Here is a 21,284-nt window from a genome sequence, read left to right as displayed (position 1 = left end):
GCCTTGCAAACTAGTTTGCACTGCTTTGCAAATTGGTTTGCAAACTGGTTTGCAAACTAGTTTGCAATAAGGTCAGTTTTGTCTTTTCCCTATATTAGATAATTTACAAAAATGCCACAGGGAGCTGAAGCCCATAAAAAATTGTCCAATCTTTTTTAACCAAAGGCCAAAGTTTTTAGGGAGTTTTGGCCAAATTTTCAGGGATTTTTAAATCTAAACCCTCCATTTTCTAACGGCTGAGATTAAAAACTAATGGCCCCTAAAAAATGACATGTGTCCAATACGCGTGTGGCGCAAAATAGCATTAGTCTTGTTTTCAGTCTGAAAGAAGATAACGAAATAAGGAAGAGGAAGAAGAGCGCCAACGGCCAAATTTCTTCTCTCCTTTTCTTTTTTTTTCCCTCTCACAAAAATGTCATCATCTCTAGAGTTATTCTCTTACCACAAATTTCCTCCTCTCTCTTCAATCATCTCATCTAGGGTTTCTAATGTCAACTCATCCGCATGTTTCCTTCCACTTCCAATCTTCCACAAAATTCCATCTCCTGAGAACCTCTTCTCCTCCTCCAAATCTTCCTCTAATCGTCTTCTCTCTATCGAAAAATCAAGCTTGAACTTTCGCCATAACTTACGGTTCCAATTTGCTTCTCGTTCGCTAAATGGTGAGACTTCTGACCTAGAAGATGAACCACTTATTGATGATGATGATGATGAAGTAGTAGAATCTGTTTACACCGACGGTGAGGAAACTGAAGAAGAAGATAGTGACGATTCATTTGATATCGAAGAGCTAGAGAGAGAAGCAAGAGATGCTGCCAGAGAGTATTCTTTTTCCTTAACTCGTGAATTAACCATTGGTACGTCTTCTTAAGTTCTTCTATAAAATAGCATACCTCTGGTTCCTGTTCCTAAGCTGAATTTACTCTCTTGATGCTTTCAGATGATGAGACAATTGATCGAAGGAAAATAGGTCGAAAGCAGAAGAGGCAAAGAACTTCAAGTAGAGAGCTAGTAAGAATCTATTTTTGGTCCAAAATATTGCATAATCCATGTTTTTTGTTCTGATATTTAGTCAGTAAGTTCGACAATATATTTGAAAAAGGGGTATCTGAAATTACAACTGTTGATGTGGTGATGGATGATAGTATAAGGTCGAAATATATTTCGTGTCTGCTAAATGTACCATGAATAGTTTGTAACAATATTAAACTGCACCGAAAATAAATATTTCTTTACGAGATGCAACATGGTGTCCTCTTGTAACTTCACCTAGGAATCTGAACAAATATGGTTGACGTTTGACAGTGAATGAATGCATCTTCGTATTCCATTTTGCAGATCCCCGATCGTCTTCTCCCAAGAGTTACAATTGTTGGAAGGCCAAATGTTGGTAAATCCGCATTATTCAATCGCCTCGTGGGGGTATTTTCTGTACTCTTTAGTTGTTTTATCATAGTTATAGTTTATCTTTTCAGATTTATTTATCCCTTTCTTCTGGTTGAACTTCTTTTCTAATATAAATTGTCCAGCGACAGATAGGTAGTCTAACAATGATTAAATTTGCAGGGAAATAGAGCAATAGTGGTAGACGAACCTGGTGTTACTAGAGACCGTTTGTATGGTCGATCCTTTTGGGGAGATTGTGAGTTCATGGTGGTAGACACTGGAGGTGTTATCACTGTTTCCAAATCACAGGCAAGTGTTATGGAAGATTTAGCTATTACAACAACTGTCGGGATGGATGGTATTCCCCTTGCTTCCAGGGAGGCTGCTGTTGCTAGGATGCCTTCAATGATAGAGAAGCAAGCTACTGTTGCTGTAGAAGAAGCTTCCGTTTTGATATTCCTTGTTGATGGCCAGGTACTGGTTGACTGATTAAGTTGTGCGCACGGGTTTCTATTATTTATTTTATTTTTTAGCTAACAACTAGTTGCCTTTTATGAGCTTATGGGTATCAAAATTGTGTCGTAACCACGTCTTACAAGCTTTTATGCTTAAGTAGGGCTACCGAGGTCCATTTCTTATTATGGTTACTGAAAGATTATTGACCAGTACAGTGATACGATGAATACTGAACAGGCAGGACTAACGGCAGCAGATGTGGAAATAGCAGACTGGCTACGTAAACACTATTCGAACAAGACTATTGTTCTCGCTGTCAACAAGTGTGAGTCTCCGAAGAAAGGAGTTATGCAAGCATCAGAGTTTTGGTCCCTCGGGTAAGATATTACTTACAAACTGCTTCAATATACTATCTGAATGATATTTCCCAGACGAGCATTTACTTAGAGTTGCATCGTATTTGTTTTCATATAAGATGAATATGGTCGCAGATTAAGATTAGTAATATTTATGGGGTGATAGTTTTCTATTTTAAAGTTCATATTTAAAGAAATATTGAATCATTACTTGATTAAAATTTGGAAAAAGGTAACATACAAAGCCATATCATATCCTTGCTAAGTTAGACTAAAACCAGTGTCTACTTTGTTGGCAACTTTATGTGTCCCAGATATACAAATGAATAGCAGAAACTGTTTTCGCCTGATCTAGGATGTTTCTTTTCTTGATACGGTTGTTAACTGGGATGGTTGGATGGTGTAACAAGTTCCCCAAGTTTTCAGCCTCTTCTTTTTCTGTGTATAGTTTGGTTCTTTCTTCAATATATTCATTCAAATTTTCAAAAAAAAAAAAACGAATAGCAGAACTACTTTAAATTCGAAGCTGTAAGGTATAGTAAACCTAATATAGTACTTGAGGTAAAGTAAATGAATCTGAAACACTTCCTAAACGTAGTCCTTGTAACTGAAAATTGGAGGATGTTGCTTCACAAGTTTCATAGGTTGATCATGGAAGAAAATGATAAAATGCTACGGGTTAATCTGATTTAAGGTTAAACAGAGAAGCTGTCTGTTACTTTTTCAGTTTCCCCATTATTTGTGATCTTGATATCCTCTTTGATAAATCAATCAGATTTTCTCCTCTGCCCATATCTGCTGTTACTGGCACTGGGACTGGAGAGCTTCTTGATCTTGTTTGTTCAGAGCTGAAAACAGTTGAGGTACTAGATTCTTGGTATTATATGATTTTAGTTTTTACCGAACTTTACTCCCTCAGTTTCTCACTTTTTGGCAATGAAATCCAAGGTTAATCTCCTCAGACGTTTCTACAAAGTATACTACTGACTCTTGGTCACGTTGAGCATTTCTCTTAATATGTTCATGTGCAGGGTTCAGAGAATACCACGGTACCAGAAAAGTATGTTCCTGCTATTGCTATAGTTGGTAGACCAAATGTTGGTAAAAGTAGCATTCTGAATGCACTAGTTGGAGAGGACAGAACAGTTGTGAGCCCCATCAGTGGAACTACTCGTGATGCAATTGATACTTCATTTACTGGACCAGATGGGCAGGTTTGCATATTTCAAACTATTGCCTCCTCTTAATCCAAAATATTCACTGCTGTTTTTATTTCTTTTAATTTTTATGATTTAACGGGTACTAATGATTAGATTGTGAGGAAAAAAGTAGGTATAGCACATTCACAAGAGCCTTCAATCATGAGAGTTAGAGGCTAAGACACTCGGGGTGAAAGATCTCGAGTGTTTCCAAAATTTGTATATGTGACTCGTGCTTTATTTGCTAAACGTTGATCACTAGATGCTACCTAACCTGCCAAGGCTTAAGAAATGTATGAGTTGAACAAATTATACATTTATGGTAAGGATGTAGAGGAATGCAATAAATATCCTAGGGACATTATAATTAAGGTTAGATCTCATTTTTACCAACTCTTTAGTCAGTAGTAGTACAACTACGAAGACGTCTGTGTTGATTTGAAACAATAAATGAGCAATATTTTTGGAAACCAAAATGGTTTGCTCTTACCATGGGCCAGATAAATAAATGACATGAGTGGTTAAATTAATGCTCAAGGACATTATAATCAAGAGTTAGGATCAGGTAAAACAATAAAACGTTTAAATTAGTTCAGGAATACAGTTCCAATTGCTGTGCAATAAATAAAAGGAGACTGTCACAACACTTCACACTGGTAAATTTTGGATGTTCATTGTCTTTTGTAGTTAAGAATCTTTATTCAAATTGCTGTTTTTGCAGGAGTTCCGGCTTATTGATACTGCTGGAATTAGAAGAAGGGCAGTGGTAGCTTCAACTGGTAGCACAACCGAGGCATTGTCGGTTAATCGGGCGTTCCGTGCTGTTCGTCGTTCAGATGTTGTAGCTCTTGTTGTTGAGGCTCTTGCATGTATTACAGAGCAGGTACTTTCACAAATTCCAATCTATTTTTCTTGCAGATTGTCATGTTTAAGGAAATATGTGTAGAGAACAAGACCAATAATACAATAAATCAGCATGTAGTGGCAATTAAATGGAGACCATTTTTGGTATTAGTTACCATCCTAACTCGTAAGAAGTGATGAGTCAAATGGTGATAGTGGACTGGCCATGTCAAACGTTGATAGCCAAGAAACAATATGTGCATGAATAGAATGTGGGATGATTGGCAAGAGTTAGCAATTCAAAATCAGTAGTCAACATCTTAAGGATCCACGTATAGCTTGTAATACTAAAAGAAAAGTTGAACTGAAATTCTTTGAACATTCATAGGCTACTCGTAAGAAACAATGACCAGGTGCAAATTGTATTGGTGAAATCATTCAAAAAGAGGATGGAGTGGCGAAGAGGGATATAGGTGGAGGTTATGAGACACCATTGGAGTGGAATGCATGAACAAATGATATCATTACTGCTTAGACAGAAGTGCTGAACATAATTTGAGTAGGATCCAAAAAGTTAGGTTAAAGTGTTCAAGTGCTAGAGTGTTTCTTATGAATTGTTTAATACAGTAGTCCTTAATGCTCCCAATGTTTATTTCTTAGGTTCTATGATTCTGTAATTTGTAATTAAGTTTATTAGTTTCCAGGAACTTCGATTATTTCATGTATTATTGATTTCTTAAGTCTCGTCCAGATTGCATTTTCACTGATAGAAGTGTAGCATAACACCATTTATATGCTAGGCATGTCATTATGGTTTTTAGGTAAACATACATACTGACTCTTGACTCTTGAGAACCTAAAATTTCATGCCTAAAGCTTAAAGTGCACATGAAATTTTTTATGTATTATAAGATTTTGTAGAAGCATGACTTATCCACAAATGAATTATATGTTGTTTTCATGGAGAGATAGCCTCTGATAAGCTACCAAACTTACATGTACCCTTCCCAAACTAAAATTTCCAAGAATGATATATACCGCTTATTATTCCACAATGTATGTCCTTGGTTATTGCTATGCAGCGATTAATGAATCTAGAGATTTTCTCTGAAAATCCTTCAGAAGACCAATAGTTTAAGTGGTCCCGTATCCTTTATTGTCGAAGATGCATCATCACAGAAGTCAACTTGAATCTTTGGTTGTCTTCAACTTTTGTTGTACCAGGACTTATCTTGTTGTCTCTTATGAAGTTTGTTCTAATATATGTTATACTATCTTTCTTCATCTTCTTAGGATGCCAAGATTGCTGAAAGAGTTGAGAGGGAAGGAAAAGGATGTGTAATTGTTGTAAACAAATGGGACACCATACCAAACAAAGATCAGAAGACAGCAACATACTATGAGCAAGATGTCAGAGAAAAGCTTCGAATTCTGGATTGGGCACCAATTGTCTATTCAACTGCAATGATTTCTCATAGTGTTGAAAAGTATGTTCAAACTTATTCTTTCTTTTCTTTGTCCCATCACAAAGGTTTACGGTTTTAGTGAGTATCTCTTCACGAGAATCCTTATTATTATAAGAACTCTATAGCTGAACTGTTCCTCATAGGCAAGCCACTCAAATTGCAGTACTTATTGAATTGAACTTTTATCTCCTTTTGCTTGGGTGAGAAATAGTTTTCTTATCAGTAGTATCTTTTCCTACCTATACGACGAGGATGCCGTCAAGGCTTTATGCTGAAATTGTTATTTGTTCCCGTAAATATGTTGCATTTGTTCTACTCGATGTTAATTACTACTTATTCACTCTCTGAATTCGCAACTTCAGATACTTGACCAATTATAGTTCTCATGTTCATATATATTGCAATTTCTCATACTATGGAGAAAACTGGTAAAGAGATTGTCGAAGAAATGGGAAAAAAGAATAAGCTAAGGTTTGCATGCGAACTAGTGTTTGCACAATGCACGATGAAAAATGTTTTACGATATTCGATATGATAGTTAAAATTTTGTAAGTGTAAAATATACTTCTCACTGAAATGATCTGGTGTAACTAAGCCTTGCTAACACTCCATTACAGGATGATAAAACAGCAGTATTTTGTAGCTCATATTATTAAATTGGATATAGGGTCATTGTAGCTGCTAGCGCAGTGGAGAAAGAGAGGTCAAGAAGACTAGGTACTTCTATTCTGAATCAAGTTGTTCAAGAAGCTCTAGCTTTTAAATCACCTCCAAGGACCAGAGGTGGCAAAAGAGGACGCATTTACTACACTACTCAGGTATGGCCAGTAAATAACACTATACAATATCTCAACGCGGGTTATGACTATGTAGAGATTATTTATTTTTTTCCTTCTAAAATACATAATTTTATATATATATAGATATATGAAATCAGCAACTTTTTATATATTTTAAGAAAAAGGAAAAAGATCTATATTACATTTTTTCATGCTGGACTAGAGCTACACATCTTTCTTACTTTCGCTGTTTAATGGTGAGAGTAACGATTTCTCCGTGCAGGCAGCTATTCGACCCCCGACTTTTGTTTTCTTTGTTAATGATGCAAAGCTTTTCCCAGAGACGTATCGACGTTACATGGAAAAACAACTGCGATCAGATGCAGGGTTCTCTGGAACACCAATCCGGCTTTTATGGCGTAGTAGAAGAAAAATGGAAAAAGAAGGTCAGTCAACACAACCCCCTTATAACATAAGTATACACTTTTCACTTCTCTTTATTGGTGAGGCAAAACGGAAAAGAAGTCGTCTTAAAAACAAGTAAATAACTAAACAATAATTCGTCTATAATATACCAAGAGTACATGATTAGAAGAATAGGGTCGACTCTCCTGATTCTTAGTGGTCAGATATTGCCTTGTTAGACACATCTGTCTCTCAAGAAATCATAAATGAACCCGAGCTTCAAAGTAGTTCTAGGGGTGTATTTACGCGACTATTTTGTAAACAAAAGTAGAAGGTGGATTTATTTTGCTACTTTTGACAACCAAACGTGTTTCATTTCCAGGGAGGGCTGCTGTAACAAACAACCTAGTACCTCAATTGCAGCGAGATAGAAAATTGGCGATAGCAACAGAAATTAACGGAAAAGCTACAATCTCGAGTACCTAGGGTGGACGTTAAAAAAATCAAATGATCTTCATTCATGGTCTACGAGGTACAAAGAACTTCCATTCTGAGAGAAAATTTATGGGTTGTTCTGAAACCAAGATGGCGTAGACCGATGAGCTAACAGTGTGGAAGTTTTGATGATCAAAAGCAATGAGTAAAAGAAGAGAAAGTTGTTAATTGTTTTCATAAATGTAATACAGGTGCGAGTAAGTCGTTACTATCAGTAGTTAACTTACCTCTTAAAGGGTGAATTTTGAGTTGTAATTGTGCCATTATGTACAAAAACATGTTAAGTAAATGAGAAAATATTAGGTTTGATCTATTTCCTTGTTGTAAAATTGTTATCCGATCTTCGTAGTATAGAGGTTGTCTGGGGCCAAAAGCGGATCAGGGCAAAAGAGAGGGTCAGGGCACGCCAACATTATATAGTGATAGGATTAAATTTGATGTCGTATCATAGCATATGGCTATTTGAGGTTGCATTGTTCGGTTTTTTCTTAGGATTCACATAGAATTTTATTATTCTAAAACTGTATTTGTCTAATGTCAAAAATCATGTGAAAGATTCACATAGTTATGTCAAGAGATATCTAGAGAGAGAGAGAGAGAGAGAGAGAGAGAGAGAGAGAGAGAGGGAGAGAATTTGGGATATGGGACAAAGTAGAAGCATAGATAGAGATTAAACAAGTTCTTGTGAATGGGGGAAGATAACATGTGAATAAAAAGAGCTCGTGAAAACTAAAAATGTTAGTGAGGTGGTAGTGTACTCGTCATCTTTCTCAATTTATTACACACTTTGAATTCCACTCTCTTCTACTACTACATCTTTCTCTCTCTCTCTCTCTCTCTCTACATAAACACATGTGAATTGGACAAAAAGTAGAGAATCCGAGGATGGAGATAGAGATCATTCCAAGTAGTTGGTTTCCATTTTAACTTTTTTTTTACACTCTCTTTAACTAGGCAGATTTAAGGGTACATACTTGATTGAGTCAATATTAAAGAATATGAGTGTTCTTTCAAAGGTCTTTTATTTGACTTCCTATTTTTGGAAAGAAAGGCTCTCCATTCTCCCAAAACGGACACGACAATATTCATTTTAGGCTTTGTTCTCTATGCAAAACTATGTCAATTCATGCAAGTTGACCCAGAGCCAACTTACTGAGTTACGTAGTATACATGAAGTTTTGCAAACCTAAATCCCAATAAATCCTAGTTTACTAGAAAAATGACAAACCTACTTTCCGCTAAATTTCCCCCTTAGTAAACTTAAATATGAAATTCATGTATATTTTAGTTGCTTCACATTTTTTTTTTCAGTTAGATTCTTCTCTTCGAATTTACAAATTTCTAGTTTAGAAAAGTCTAAAGATGATGAGGTAAGTTGTTTTATGATCGGGTTCCAATATAGAGGTAACATAAAGTATTACACACATAAATTGACTTACAAGAATCTTATTTAGAGTTTGACATTGAACCCACATTGTGACTGAGGCATAGTAGAGTTCTAAGTGATTGTCTTGAATCCATAATGGAAGCCTCTTGTGCACTAACTAATCAAATCCTCTCTGTGAAAAAAGCTCAAGTATTGGTTAAGATATGACACACGTCAGCATCAACTTAGGGTTGTGGGCAAGTTAGATTTGAGCTCAATAGACTTCAAGCAAGAAAGACCATAATAACTACTACTTACATCCCTACTTTGAAAAATTAAACCATCAATTTTACCAACGGTCACATGAGCTTCAAAACTTCCTCCAAACGTGACTTCATTTAAACCAAGCTGTAACTCTTTCACTACAAATTCCCCATACCATCTCTCAACTCTACTCTCTCACTAACTATCCCTTCCTAAGATTCTTCAGTTTCTTATCCCAGCAAAACCCAAGATGGATAATTGTAGAATACCTCCATTGAAGCCATGGAAGAAAGGTTCAACCAGAGGAAAAGGTGGTCCTCTGAATGCTTCCTGCAAATATCGAGGAGTTAGACAAAGAACTTGGGGTAAATGGGTTGCTGAAATTAGAGAGCCAAAAAAGAGAACTAGGCTTTGGTTAGGTTCTTTCTCTACTGCTGAAGAAGCTGCAATGGCTTATGACGAAGCTGCTAAAAGATTATACGGTCCTGAAGCTTATCTTAATTTACCACATCTTCAATCAAGCTTCAATATTTTGAATAAACCTCAAAAGTTCAAATGGTTTCCGTCCAAGAACTTTATGTCGATGTTTCCGTCTTGCAGTTTACTCAATTTAAATGCTCAACCTAATGTTCATGTCATTCATCAAAGACTTCAGGAACTCAAGAAAAATAACACCCTAAAACGATCTTCATCTTCATCATCTCATGTTCCAAAATCTGAAACCCTGACAGTATTAGATGATAAAACTCCAATAAAAAATTCAGTAATTAACGAGGAAGATATGGAGTTAACGACCAAAACAATGTCAGAGAATTATGAAGAGAAGCCTCAGATTGATCTGCATGAATTTCTTCAGCAACTGGGTATACTAAAAGAGAATCCATCAAACTGTAATGATACATTTGAAAGTTCTCCAGTTTCAAAACCTTCTATAGAAGACGAATTAGTGACTTCTCATGAGCATTTTGACTGGGATACACTAATTGATTTGCAAAAACTCGAGTATAACCACATACCAGAAGCAACTCATTTTCAGGTTGATGATACATATGATAATTTTACCTTCCCAGACATATGGGATTTCTAAATTTCGGCTAATTTTGGTATATCACAGGAATCCGCTTGAGTTCTGTAGGATTGGGGGAAAAAACAGAAGCTACTTATAAGTTACTTTAGTTGAGTAGAGATTAGCTGCAACTTAGAAAAAGTGAGTCGATTAAGCTTTAGGTATCATGTAAGAGGGTAGTTTAGATTTGTAGGAAATATATGTTCTGCTTTAGTTACAAGAAAGAATGAGTTATAGATGTAGTTTTTATTGAGGTTTAGTTGTTCTAAGTTAAGTTACTTTTGGCAGTACGAGAGTAAGGAGTACCTGTTGGCTTGCTGTTGAACGGCCAACCCTAACCACTCGATCAAGAACCTACATATAGATGCTCAAAACAAAATCAACGCATTAGTCATCAAACGAATGAGAAATTATTGAAACTTAAAGTCTTAAACTTGGTATTAAACAACATGAAAATTATTACCTACCACAAAAGTTCAGGAGTACAATTAACAAAAGAAAAGTAACGAGCACCAAATTATATCTTCTCAAGAAAATGTCAATGTCAAACTAATGATATATAAATACCACGAATCAAAATGATTGTCACAATTCAATTTCCTGAATTCTTCATCCTCCATATCTAAGGAGATAATCTACTAATGTATTTTGTCTATTCATAACAATGCCGACATTACTAGTCCATTACAAATTTCGAGATCGACCAAAGATCCATATGGAAGGCCTTTACAAATTGTTGACTGTCAAACATAAGCGACTTCTGTGATGAACGAGACACCGCAAGGAGCCAAGCAGTCGAACAACAGGATAATGGAGAAGCGTCTAGCCTTCTTGATAGTATAATTTTGATTTGGGTTTGGCCTATTGACCACGGCTGGTTATCCTCCATACTCGGAAGCACTCAAATATTCACCATGCTCCTCAAAATACTCCACCAATCTCTTCAAGAAACTGTCACTACTAACAGTTTCTGTATCACAGATAAGACAACATTGTCGTCTTGCACGTGTCACGGCCACATTCATTCTCCTCCTATCACTCAAAAATCCCACCTAAAAGTTCAAGTTGAAACAGAATATGATTATGTTGTGTTATGCTGATAAAGGAATACCTAATTGCCTCTAGAGTGAAGAAATTAATAATTTGATAAAAAAAATCCTGATGAGAAAGTACCTCTTGCTTTGTGTTTGATCGGACCATGGAAATAATAATGGCTTCTTTTTCTCGACCTTGGAAGCCATCAACTGTAGATATCTCCAACTCCTTTAGTTTATCATCTTTGCTTCTATTCATCTTCAGCAAGACAACCTAAAAACACCATGTTGCATTACCTAATAAGTATTCTTCATATGACTGGGAGAACAATTACTAATATTCTGGTAATCAAGGATATGGCATTAACCTGTGCAGCATAAGGGGTAATAATTCCAATATCAGATGAGCGGACCCCACTCTCGATAAGTCTCTTTGCATGGGCTATAGCAACATCCGCCTCGCCCTCATTCATTGTGCTATCTTCTTCATCCTTTTTTTCTTCCATGTCACACCTGAAGTCGTTCAGGTAGAGATCATATAAAACTTCCCATTTAGACGTACATAAATTGGAACGATTCCAGCTCATGTTCGGAACATGATTTAAATAATGGATTACAAGTCCACATAAAAGAGTGGAGGGTTAACGACCAGGGATTTAAATCACCTATATTTGATGTTTCTGGAAGTGGGTCAAGAGTACAATTAGAACTTATAGCTTATTTCCTTCAAATTGATTTCAGATTTAATTAGATTCAAGAATGTGTAGTCCCCAATCATATAAATGTATATCTCCATGGTGAGTTGATACCGCATTATATCAAAAGTTAGTCATGTGACAACAGAGGTAGGAAAGAAGATCAGAGTTTTGTATGCAAAATAGCAGGCAGACACTTCTAAAAGTGTAATAAATTTATTAAAGTAGTAATCTAGCATTTAAGTCGATAACTATTTCCTGACCCTTTAATACACATCTCTGCTAGTGATACAAAAAGCACTATTGTAATGCAACAACTTACAATGCAATTTCAAATACTTGGCCACTACGACATTGATGTTTGAATAGCAATAAGCAAACTACATACCCAGCGGTGTCGACGAGAAGAAGGCTTGATTCTGTTGAAGATGATTTCTTAACATCTTCGAGATCATAAAGTGTATGTCCAGCAACACTGGAATGAGCTTTGATCTGTAAGGAACAGGTCTACCTCATAAAGCAGAAAACGGAGTACAGCAACTATCCATAGACTTTCTAACAGAAAACTTTTCAAAAAATATGAGTCAGTAAGCGGCTGAACTTGCCTTACTCTCATACAATTCTTTTGATGACCAGTCCATGATAAGTTGGTGCATACGGTACTGAACAGTGAGCATGGACATCGCATCATCTCCATACAGGCTTGCGAGGCGTTCAAAAAGAGTTCTTCCTAGGCCTTTCCTCTCAGCTTCAACACTTTGTATGGTTGGGGGAAGTTGAAGATGGTCCCCTGCAAGTAAACATCTTGTACCCTGAAATGTTCAGACATGCATAGCGTGAATGTGACTCATTACAGTTATGAGTCTGAATTATCCATTTCCAATGTTCACATAAAGCTGAATGGAAAACAAAAAACTTTCGAAAGGAAAAAGTGGGTGGGCTATCTTTCCGTTTACAAAATACATATTTCCGAGAGCAATAGAAGAGATAGATCTTACCTTTAGCAAAGCTATCCAGCACGCTATCTCGAGTGCCTGAGCAGCCTCGTCAATTATCACCAAATCAAATGATGTGCTCTCAAGCTTGCGAGTGACTGCACCAGTCAAAGTTGTCAGTACCACATCGGCATTTTTTATTACATCCGTGACAGCTAATTGCTGCCGTTTACGTTCCTCCTTGGAAAGAGTCTTGAGCTCTTTCCTGATGTCCCTCCTTGTATTTCTATCTTTTGTTTTTAATAGCTTTCCATTTAGAACCTGTAAAATGTGTCAATAACATAAATGAGAAGGAAAAAGGGGATTAGATTCACATGATTTTTGTTTCCAGTTAACCTCATCCTATAACATGTACAGAGTTGCTCCTGTCCTCTTTAGTCTTAACAGCTTTTGCTTCTCTTACCTATTAATATTTATCTTTCCAGGCATTGGATATCATTTCCATTGTTATTACATACTAAATTGATTATTGCAAAGTAGACCAGCAACACCCTCGATGAGCTCTAAGCACTTATAGAGCTATAAATCCTATAACAGAGCCATGTTAGCCTCATTCTGCTTTACAAGGCTAAAATGGCAATTGGTAAGTTGACTTATTATTGTTGTCTTCGGGGGAACACATGTCCCCTCAAATTTGCACTTCGGTGTCGTAGGCTACACTGAAAGATTGAGTTTATTAGGACTTACTATTGTCCAGACTCTAGAAACATCTCTATTTTGGATAACTCTAAAAAAATCTCTATTGATTATTTTTTTAACTTAGGCTAAAAATTATTTTGTTTATCGCACTCTAATTCGTAGCATTTTCACAGAGAAATTCTTAACGAGTTCGGGAAGGCTGTGTACAATAGGTAAGCTGATAAGCAAGATTAATCATGTAGGAGAGTTGCCTCCTCAAATCAAGTACCAGCTATCAACTCTGGGATTCCAGATTTCATCACTTAATCGAGAGAGGCAGTACAACGACATCTGCTTACTGAAAAAGGCAGAGACCCTTGTATCTGAAAGATAATGAAACCCGCAAAGATCAGCTTCTTTACGATTGTCTAGGGTAGTTCAGACTTCAGAAGCTACAAAACCAGTTCCTTTCACTTTTCTATGTCGCTTTTTAGATAGATATTCTAGTTCTTCTTAGTTACCCATTCAAAGCTTTCCTAGGTTTACAAATTTACATCAAACTGTGTATGGTCTAACAACCAAGCGCTACTGAAAATCACATTGTACCTAGATTAAACTAACGCTCAGAATAAGACCTGATCGTAAATTACTATCGATCATATTAACCATCACTTAAGCTATATCAACTCAGCAACAGATTTATTTCAATTTGCAATTATATCTCGAGCCAGTCAACGTACATTTCCTAGGCTCACTGCTTACTACTTCTTCCGCGTCATTTCTACGAGGGGAAGAAGTATCAACAAACTGAAAGATTTTAATATTAAATGAGACTGAGTGACTGCAAATACTGCACCCGTAGAAAAGTACATTTTCAGATCAGCCTCCTTGTGCACAAAATATTTGGCTTCAGAAGATCATACCACGCATAACCAATTACGGATGTTCTTTCATGTCCTTACCTTCATTTCTTTGCGAATGTCATTTGCAAGGCCACTATTATCTCCCCGCAAAACCTAATTAGAAACCAAAAGAACTATAAACAGAAGATCGAAAGCTAAAAGTAGGCATACCAAAGGGATGAGCCAAATTAATACGATAGGAGCATTCACCATCCAAAAACAAAGCTTAGATGTGGGAAATGAGAAGACAGGAATTATTGAAACAACTCAAGATAGAAACGGAGAGCGCCCCTGAAAGTCCTTACAGGAAATGAATAAGTAAAACAATTTCCCTCTAATTCAAGAGGCATCTTAATCCATTTTCTTGGGAGAGAACTAATTCGGAGTGGTCATACCATGTACTGATGTACACAGTTAAACTGTCAAAAGTCGAGTTGCGCGAACAGAAAAAGAAGAAAAAAAATAGATTAAAGAGACTGATTGTATCAATTTGCTACTCAAGCATGCAGAGAAAAAGAAAAAAAAAAGAAAAAAAAAGCAAACCTCATGTTTTTTTAAGTAAAACTGCATACTCAGAATCATGCAAGCTGGTCTTTTTATGTCTTTAGCCATGATTACATGTAAATGAGAGACATATGGGAGAAAATCAACTACAAATATCTCTAGCACAGTAATATGATTTATTCCAAAAGATCGTTCCTTCCTACAAATATGTTCTCATTCATGGAAAAAGGAAGAAGGTACTTGTACCTGCGCGTCCAGTGCACTCTCCAATACTTGGGGTAGCAAACGTGCAGGATGGCCAACTCTCACCAATTTCACTCTAAAATAATGACACAAAAGTACAAAAATATCAGACCTACACCTTGATGGTATTGTATCAGAAGTTAGAACTGAATAAAGAGGCTGGAAGCAAATAAATATGTACTAAAATAATATGGAGAAAGACTAAACTAGTACTTGAATTCTATGAATGTAGCTGGGTCTAATCACAAAATGGAAATTATCCAGGAACGTAAGACCAAAGCCAAGGGATTAACTAGCTACAGCTGACATAGAAAGCAATAAACAACTAAATTGGTGATGTGTGAAGCAGGTTGAACCCCGTGTGGATAGTTTTGGTAAGTGTGCTTTCTTTTGACAGAAACAGACCAGCTTCCATTTTCGATAGCTAATATGATTTTTTATATGGAGCTTATGGTATGATAGGAATAACAAAATCTTCAAGGACAAGAATCTAAATTCGGATGTGGATATTGAGGATATAAAGGGTGTAATCTACTCTTGGATTAGGAGAATTGACAAATTCAAAAATGTATCCTACTTAGAAGTAGTAGTCAATTGGGAGGCTTGGATGTCTTGAAACATCACTTACACAGCCCCTTTCCACTTTGTAAATAGTTTTATTCTTTAATATATTCAATCTAAGTTTCAAAAAAAAAAATAGCTAATATGATTTCGCATTTTTGTTATTATGGAGGTTAATAGAATGAAAGAGAAAGAAAAACACCAAAATAATCTAACTAACGAGAAATAAAAATATTATCCAAAAGAAAATGAAAGTCTCAGCTTTTAAGTTAAACTGTGACTAGTTAACAAGAAACAATATAGACTTATGAATAATTAAGGCCACCATACCTATGAGGAACAAGTCGCTCAACAATGTTGTCAACGGCAATATTAGAAGCAGCACATGCAAGGATCTTTGATCCACGCTTCACTTCTTGTAAAATGATTTCCACCACAGTTGTCGTTTTTCCGGTTCCGGGAGGTCCATGAAGCAAAAATACATTTTTGGAAGAAAGGGCCTTCGAAATGGCATCTTTCTAGACAACAAAAAAATAATAATTACCGTAGAGAAAAAAAATAAAGAAAAAGCCGTTGAATAATTGAAATTACCTACGAATTCGTATATTATTTGTACTAGGATAAATAAATTGTGCGACTAATCACCTCTTCTGATGCTGGGTATGGTAAGGACATTTAGAATGACTAGAAGACCAATCCGATGGCAACATTAGATAATAGAAAGGAAGTAGCATATTACCCACTCGGCCACTCTTCTTTTTTTCCATGCTTAATACAACACGGCTTACATACACCCGGCAGCATAACCTTAGGATGTTAATGCAGCTAATACACACGCTTAGTGTCTTAGACCGTGTCAAGAATCTACCATTATGATCTCGGGGAATGCAAACTCGGACTCTTGGACAGTAGCACAAGCAAGGAAAAGTATAGAATATCACGAGTATTTTGCATTTACTTTGAGCGAAATACAAAATTATCTTAATTTTTCTGTAAATAGCAGATAGGAAATCCACTGTATAAAGACAGCTGAAAAAGGTAAACTTCTTAGAAACCTGAGAGTGGTCGAGATTGGAGTTAAATGGGGTAAATGAAATATCCTTCTTCGACATTGTCGGTGGTTTCTCTCCAAATAATACAGGAACTAGGTCAGCAGCAGGTCCCTTGTACACACCTTTGCTCAGTTGTATTAAAGCATCCTTCATCCTACGGTAAGTTACCTGCATAAGCAATTGATACCTTAGGAGCTCTTAAGTCAACAGAAAATCAAATAATAGGTTAATTAACTTCTATGCAGTATCTCGAGATCAAATTAAGGAATTACTTAGGTATACGAGGAACAGGTTCAAATACATATCCAAATTTAGGAACTTGCGGCAGCCACCCAAGATTCACAAACGGTACCATCTTTATTTGAATTAGTTGGAAGACAATTCAAATTATCATCAGCAATAGATAATGGTGGAAAGTAAAAAGTGAACACTGTCAACAACTCTTGGTTGGAGTGGTAAGAGGTATAGTCTTCCATCCTAGAGGTCAAGGGTTCTAGACACGCTTAACAATTCAAAAAAAAAAGGTGGACACTAGCATTATCATTATTCTAGAATCTAAAGTGCATTCCTGGGGCCAGAATGACAGGGTAGTAAGGAACTCGAAAATATTAAAAAAATGATCACAAAAACTGCACCTCATTTGCAACTTTTTCCAGACGAAGAGGAGTGTTCAAACCCTCTTCTGGGATGTCGTCAAAAGCAACAGTAATTGAAGAATCCTGTTCAAAGTCGAAAGGGGAGTGAGAGTAATGAGAGAAGTTCTTCAATGCTGAAAACAAACGAAAAACAATGTGATTCAATAATCTGTCCTTGTTTTCCTACCTTTAGACGGTAAACAACACCCTGTCCAAGATTGGGGGCCCCTATGTCAGCCTTGTTAGGTTTTAGAACAACCACATCATGATTTCCGAACTACAACAACGCGAAACAAGAACCAATTTGATATCAGTTACGAAACATAATGGGACTCAAAAGGCAAGAAGAAAGAAAAGTGAATCCGAAAAATTACACGAACCAAAGTAAATAAACAAAGCAATAGTGAGAATACTACATTCACTGTTCGAGGTTCAAAACAAATTAAGGAAAAAACATATGCACAGTAAGCGGGTTAATGAAAAAACACAAAATCGTTGGCCCGTTAAGATAGATATAATTGGAAACTGTGGTGCCGCAATGCACTGGACATAGCAATATACACTTTTAATTCAACTAACATACAGAGTTCAGTTTATCTAATAAAACTAATTGGTAAGCATTACAAAGGCAATAAGGGTATGATAAGATACCTTGTGAGCAGGAAGAACATCTCCTTTAGTAGACTGAAACTCGATAAGGGTCTTCCCCATTAGTCCTGTCTAATTTAAGATTGGGGAAAAGGTAGCAAACTATCAGAACATTAAAAAAAAACATATAGTTATTTGATTGATTTAAACAAAATGTTAAGAGTAAAAGAATAAGAAACAAAACTTAAGTAGAGAGAAAGAAAGAGACCTGAACATCAACACACTTGAGATTAAGAAGAACTGATCCTCTCTTTTGAGAAGTTTCAAGGTTTCGTGAAGAGCTTGAACTTATAGATGCAGCTATCTCAGCTTCCTATTAAGAATTTCATCAAAAATTTCATTCATTTGAGCAACATTAATCAATATTTGATTAAAGCATTCAATTTCCAAGAATTTTGTTCTTAATTAAGTGATTAGAAAAGATAATAATCTACTCGCCTATATAAATTAACTTCTGAAGAAACAGAAAGTGAGATGACCTTTTCGATGTCGATTAAGGGAGCCATGATAGAAACAAATTGTTGCAGAGAAATTGCAGGGGTTTTGCTGATACTACTCTTGCCTCTCTCCATGATTAAAGATTTGCTGCTACTGCTTCTATACTCCGGCAGAGAGAAGTGAAATTTTGTAGGGGTAAGAAGGGTTTTGGTCGTCTTCTCAGTTCTCACTGCGTTTGCGTCGTCGGAAATATGTGTGTTATCTCCGACCCCGAACAGGCAGGAAGGAAGGGTTAATTCAGAGGCGTGATATCGGGTTTTGCTGCCTCATCCGCGTTGGGTGACGGATCTTTCACAATAGCCCAGTGTGTTTGTTTGCCTTAAGCCCATGGCTTTGGGGCATCCTAATTTTAGTGTCCCTGATTTTTAGACCAAAAATTTTCTTAATTGAATTTTGCCCCTTTAACTTTCATCTTCACCTCAACTTCACTACAATACCAGCTCTGTCTTTAATTGTGGTTCGCCTTTGTTATGATTTTGTCCTTTACACTTTTATGAATTGGGGTGTGTTTAATCCTTTAACTTTAATTGGTTTCACTAAGCAACTACTACACATTAGTACGGTGTCCGTTTTAATTAAAAAGAAAAAAATAATGTATCTCAAAGGAGTCGAACTTTAGACCTTAAATTCTCTGACCACCTACTCTGCTGACCTGCTACCCAACTAAATTTAATATTTATGTGCATAAAAACAATACATATATTAATATTTTCTATATATGAATGTTAAATAAATTGGAGGCTATCTAAATTTAGAGGCCTTAGGCGACCGCCTGGTTCGTCTAGGCCCAGGATTGGCCCTGCTTCACTATTACCATTTTCGGGCACCACTCACCGCCATATTTTTCTCTCTCTCTCCCCATGTCTCTCTCTCTCTCTTCTTCTCTCGTTCTCTCCCTCTCCCTACCTTTCTTTCTATCAAAACCCCGACAAAGAGACAGAACTCTACCCTTCATATGAATAGAGAGAGAGAGGGACAAAGGGAGAGATAGAAAATGGCGGTGTTGGTTGGTGGTGGTCGGAGTTGGTGGTGGTAAGATGTGGGAGATGAAAATGAAGGGGTAAAACATAAACCAGCCGATGGTTGGGCTCAAAACAAAATTTTCTCCTAGGTCCAATCTAACTGACAAAAGTTTTTATTCCGGAGATTCTATTCACGATGCTCAAAGGTGCGACCTTGCTTGCTTATTTAATTGATTTGTCTCTAATAGATAGGTAAAATTGAGTGGTATGCGCGTTTAGTTGCAGGGAATATTGGAATTTGAGTGGAAAATTTTTTAAGAATTTTTTTGTTCGAATCAAAAATTGAAAGGGTTGCTTCTAACCACTCTGGGCACCACTACCACCACCCCCGCCCACCATTATCACCATCATCATCATTTTTCTGTCTTTCTAAGACTCCCTCTCTCTAGCTTCGATGGAAGCTTCACACCTGATGCTTTGATTTGATGCTTCAATGAAAGGTATTAAAAGAAGAAAAAAAAGAGAGAGCGAAAAGTAGGAGCTTTTGAGAGAAAGAGAGAGATGGTGACAATGATGGTGGTGGTGGTCGAAGGGACTGGTGCTGGTGGAGAAGAGGGGTTAGAAGCAACTTTAAATTGTCCGACTTAAACAAAATTTCCCCACCATTTACATTTTTGCATTTGAATTCTGTATTTCCCACGACCAAACTCGTATTTCCCGTAACATCCACCTTAAAACAGAGAGACATAAAAGTCCTAGGTAAGACTGTAACCATCTAGATTTGTCTAGTGCATTTATTAGTGTATATGTATCTAATGAAGGTGGTTCTTGATTGTCCTTGAGGGTTTATGTTCATAGTCTCTTTTAAGGCTTTTTCTCATAGCCTTTAGGCTAGCTATTTGTTTAATGGCATTTATTTGGTCACTAATTTTTTGTAAAACACAATAGTTATTTGTAATTGTTTACAACAAAACAAATAATAGCGGATTCAACATCTACTAACGTCTGTATGTAAAAACGACGATAACGATAATTCTGGTCGCAAAAGAAGAAACTCATCGTAATTATGTTTATAAGTATAGATTTTTGTATGAGTATTGTAATGTTGCATCCTTAAATAACATTTATATTAATTTAAATTATAAAGTAGCTTGTTGCTAAAGTCTCATTAGCTTTAGACACAATTCATGTCATCAAACTAGGGCAAAATAATTACCAAGGTAGCATCATCATTGAAACAAAATTAAAAATTAAGATGGCTCCACTAGGTGAAAAGTTAGATTCAAAATGGATCATAAAATACTCCTCCAAAATCATCTAACTCGTTAATATATCCCCTCATCTTTTTGTGCGCTCACAAACCAAAAACTATTTTGTTTACCTTTTCAATTAGCAAGAGTAAAACACTACATAGAATTCCCTTGTTGAGCAAGATTATGAATGACCCCATGCCACCAACCTTGAGCCAATCATTCACTTGATTTTATACCACATAATAGTTTTTTCAGTGTACCAAACTATGTTACTTGTTCTTTTTTTTTGAAAAGCAGACTCTATTACTTTTTTTTTTTGTTGAAAGCATACTCTATTACTTAGCTACTTAAAATATTACCTTGCCTGTACCAACAAGAAAATAGAGGGGGCAAACTTAAGACTATTACTATTTACACCCACTTCACCAAGGAAGGTTTTTGTACATTCTCATCCATTACCACCCACTTCACTCTGTAGTATTTTTACTTAGAAGAGTAGAGCCGATATAATTTCCAGCACGTGATTTTGTCTTAATTTCAGTAGATATATTCTCGTGTCATATATACGTGACGTGATTTTTGTTAATTTTTGCATTGATGTGC

At 36.3% G+C, this 21,284-nt stretch overlaps 3 protein-coding genes across 4 annotated transcripts; 2 read left to right on the top strand and 1 right to left on the bottom strand.

Moving 5' to 3' along the window:
* Positions 1-273: 273 nt before the first annotated feature.
* EMB2738 (GTP-binding family protein) lies at positions 274-7,698 on the top strand. 2 transcript variants are annotated; one of them, XM_086637735.1, is made up of 12 exons: positions 274-857; positions 941-1,011; positions 1,339-1,422; positions 1,567-1,860; positions 2,080-2,219; positions 2,974-3,061; positions 3,230-3,412; positions 4,119-4,280; positions 5,534-5,727; positions 6,374-6,524; positions 6,769-6,931; positions 7,273-7,698. In XM_086637735.1, the coding sequence occupies exons 1-12, from the start codon at positions 413-415 to the stop codon at positions 7,374-7,376; spliced, it is 2,079 nt and encodes a 692-aa protein (XP_086493861.1). In that variant the 5' UTR covers positions 274-412; the 3' UTR covers positions 7,377-7,698. The 2 variants fall into 2 exon arrangements, 1 of the variants encoding a protein (XP_086493861.1); XR_015224056.1 differs by having other exon boundaries at positions 291-857; positions 6,324-6,524.
* Positions 7,699-9,194: 1,496 nt separating this feature from the next.
* On the top strand, positions 9,195-10,299 carry LOC147545583 (Integrase-type DNA-binding superfamily protein). The gene has a single exon (XM_086638379.1). It carries the CDS (start codon positions 9,266-9,268, stop codon positions 10,100-10,102), a length of 837 nt encoding a protein of 278 aa, XP_086494505.1. The 5' UTR covers positions 9,195-9,265; the 3' UTR covers positions 10,103-10,299.
* A 324-nt stretch (positions 10,300-10,623) lies between these two features.
* LOC147545582 (DNA-binding protein) lies at positions 10,624-18,916 on the bottom strand. Its single transcript, XM_086638378.1, has 15 exons — positions 18,448-18,916; positions 18,177-18,281; positions 17,972-18,040; positions 17,508-17,597; positions 17,321-17,404; positions 16,689-16,853; positions 15,964-16,151; positions 15,076-15,148; positions 14,386-14,439; positions 12,809-13,066; positions 12,416-12,622; positions 12,199-12,302; positions 11,484-11,628; positions 11,255-11,389; positions 10,624-11,133 (listed from the first exon to the last, which is right to left on the bottom strand). The coding sequence occupies exons 1-15, from the start codon at positions 18,538-18,540 to the stop codon at positions 10,960-10,962; spliced, it is 1,944 nt and encodes a 647-aa protein (XP_086494504.1). The 5' UTR covers positions 18,541-18,916; the 3' UTR covers positions 10,624-10,959.
* Between the last annotated feature and the right edge of the window lie 2,368 nt (positions 18,917-21,284).

Source organism: Eschscholzia californica, unplaced genomic scaffold (assembly GCF_041429995.1).
Source record: "Eschscholzia californica isolate CP2 unplaced genomic scaffold, dmEscCali1.0.p SCAF_4, whole genome shotgun sequence".
NCBI classification, from domain to species: domain Eukaryota; kingdom Viridiplantae; phylum Streptophyta; class Magnoliopsida; order Ranunculales; family Papaveraceae; genus Eschscholzia; species Eschscholzia californica.
The sequence above is the reverse complement of the archived record's forward strand: the minus strand, read 5'-3'. Positions and strand labels throughout refer to the sequence as shown.

Coding starts and splice junctions, on each gene's coding strand:
- LOC147545583 (XM_086638379.1), top strand. CDS start 9,266: ATGGATAATTGTAGAATACCTCCATTGAAGCCATGGAAGAAAGGTTCA.
- LOC147545582 (XM_086638378.1), bottom strand. CDS start 18,540: ATGGAGAGAGGCAAGAGTAGTATCAGCAAAACCCCTGCAATTTCTCTG. Junction 12,303..12,415: donor AAGAATTGTATGAGAGTAAG/GCAAGTTCAGCC, acceptor TGTTCCTTACAG/ATCAAAGCTCATTCCAGTGT. Junction 11,134..11,254: donor GATCAAACACAAAGCAAGAG/GTACTTTCTCAT, acceptor TTGAACTTTTAG/GTGGGATTTTTGAGTGATAG.
- EMB2738 (XM_086637735.1), top strand. CDS start 413: ATGTCATCATCTCTAGAGTTATTCTCTTACCACAAATTTCCTCCTCTC. Junction 1,012..1,338: donor GAACTTCAAGTAGAGAGCTA/GTAAGAATCTAT, acceptor TCCATTTTGCAG/ATCCCCGATCGTCTTCTCCC. Junction 6,932..7,272: donor AAGAAAAATGGAAAAAGAAG/GTCAGTCAACAC, acceptor TTTCATTTCCAG/GGAGGGCTGCTGTAACAAAC.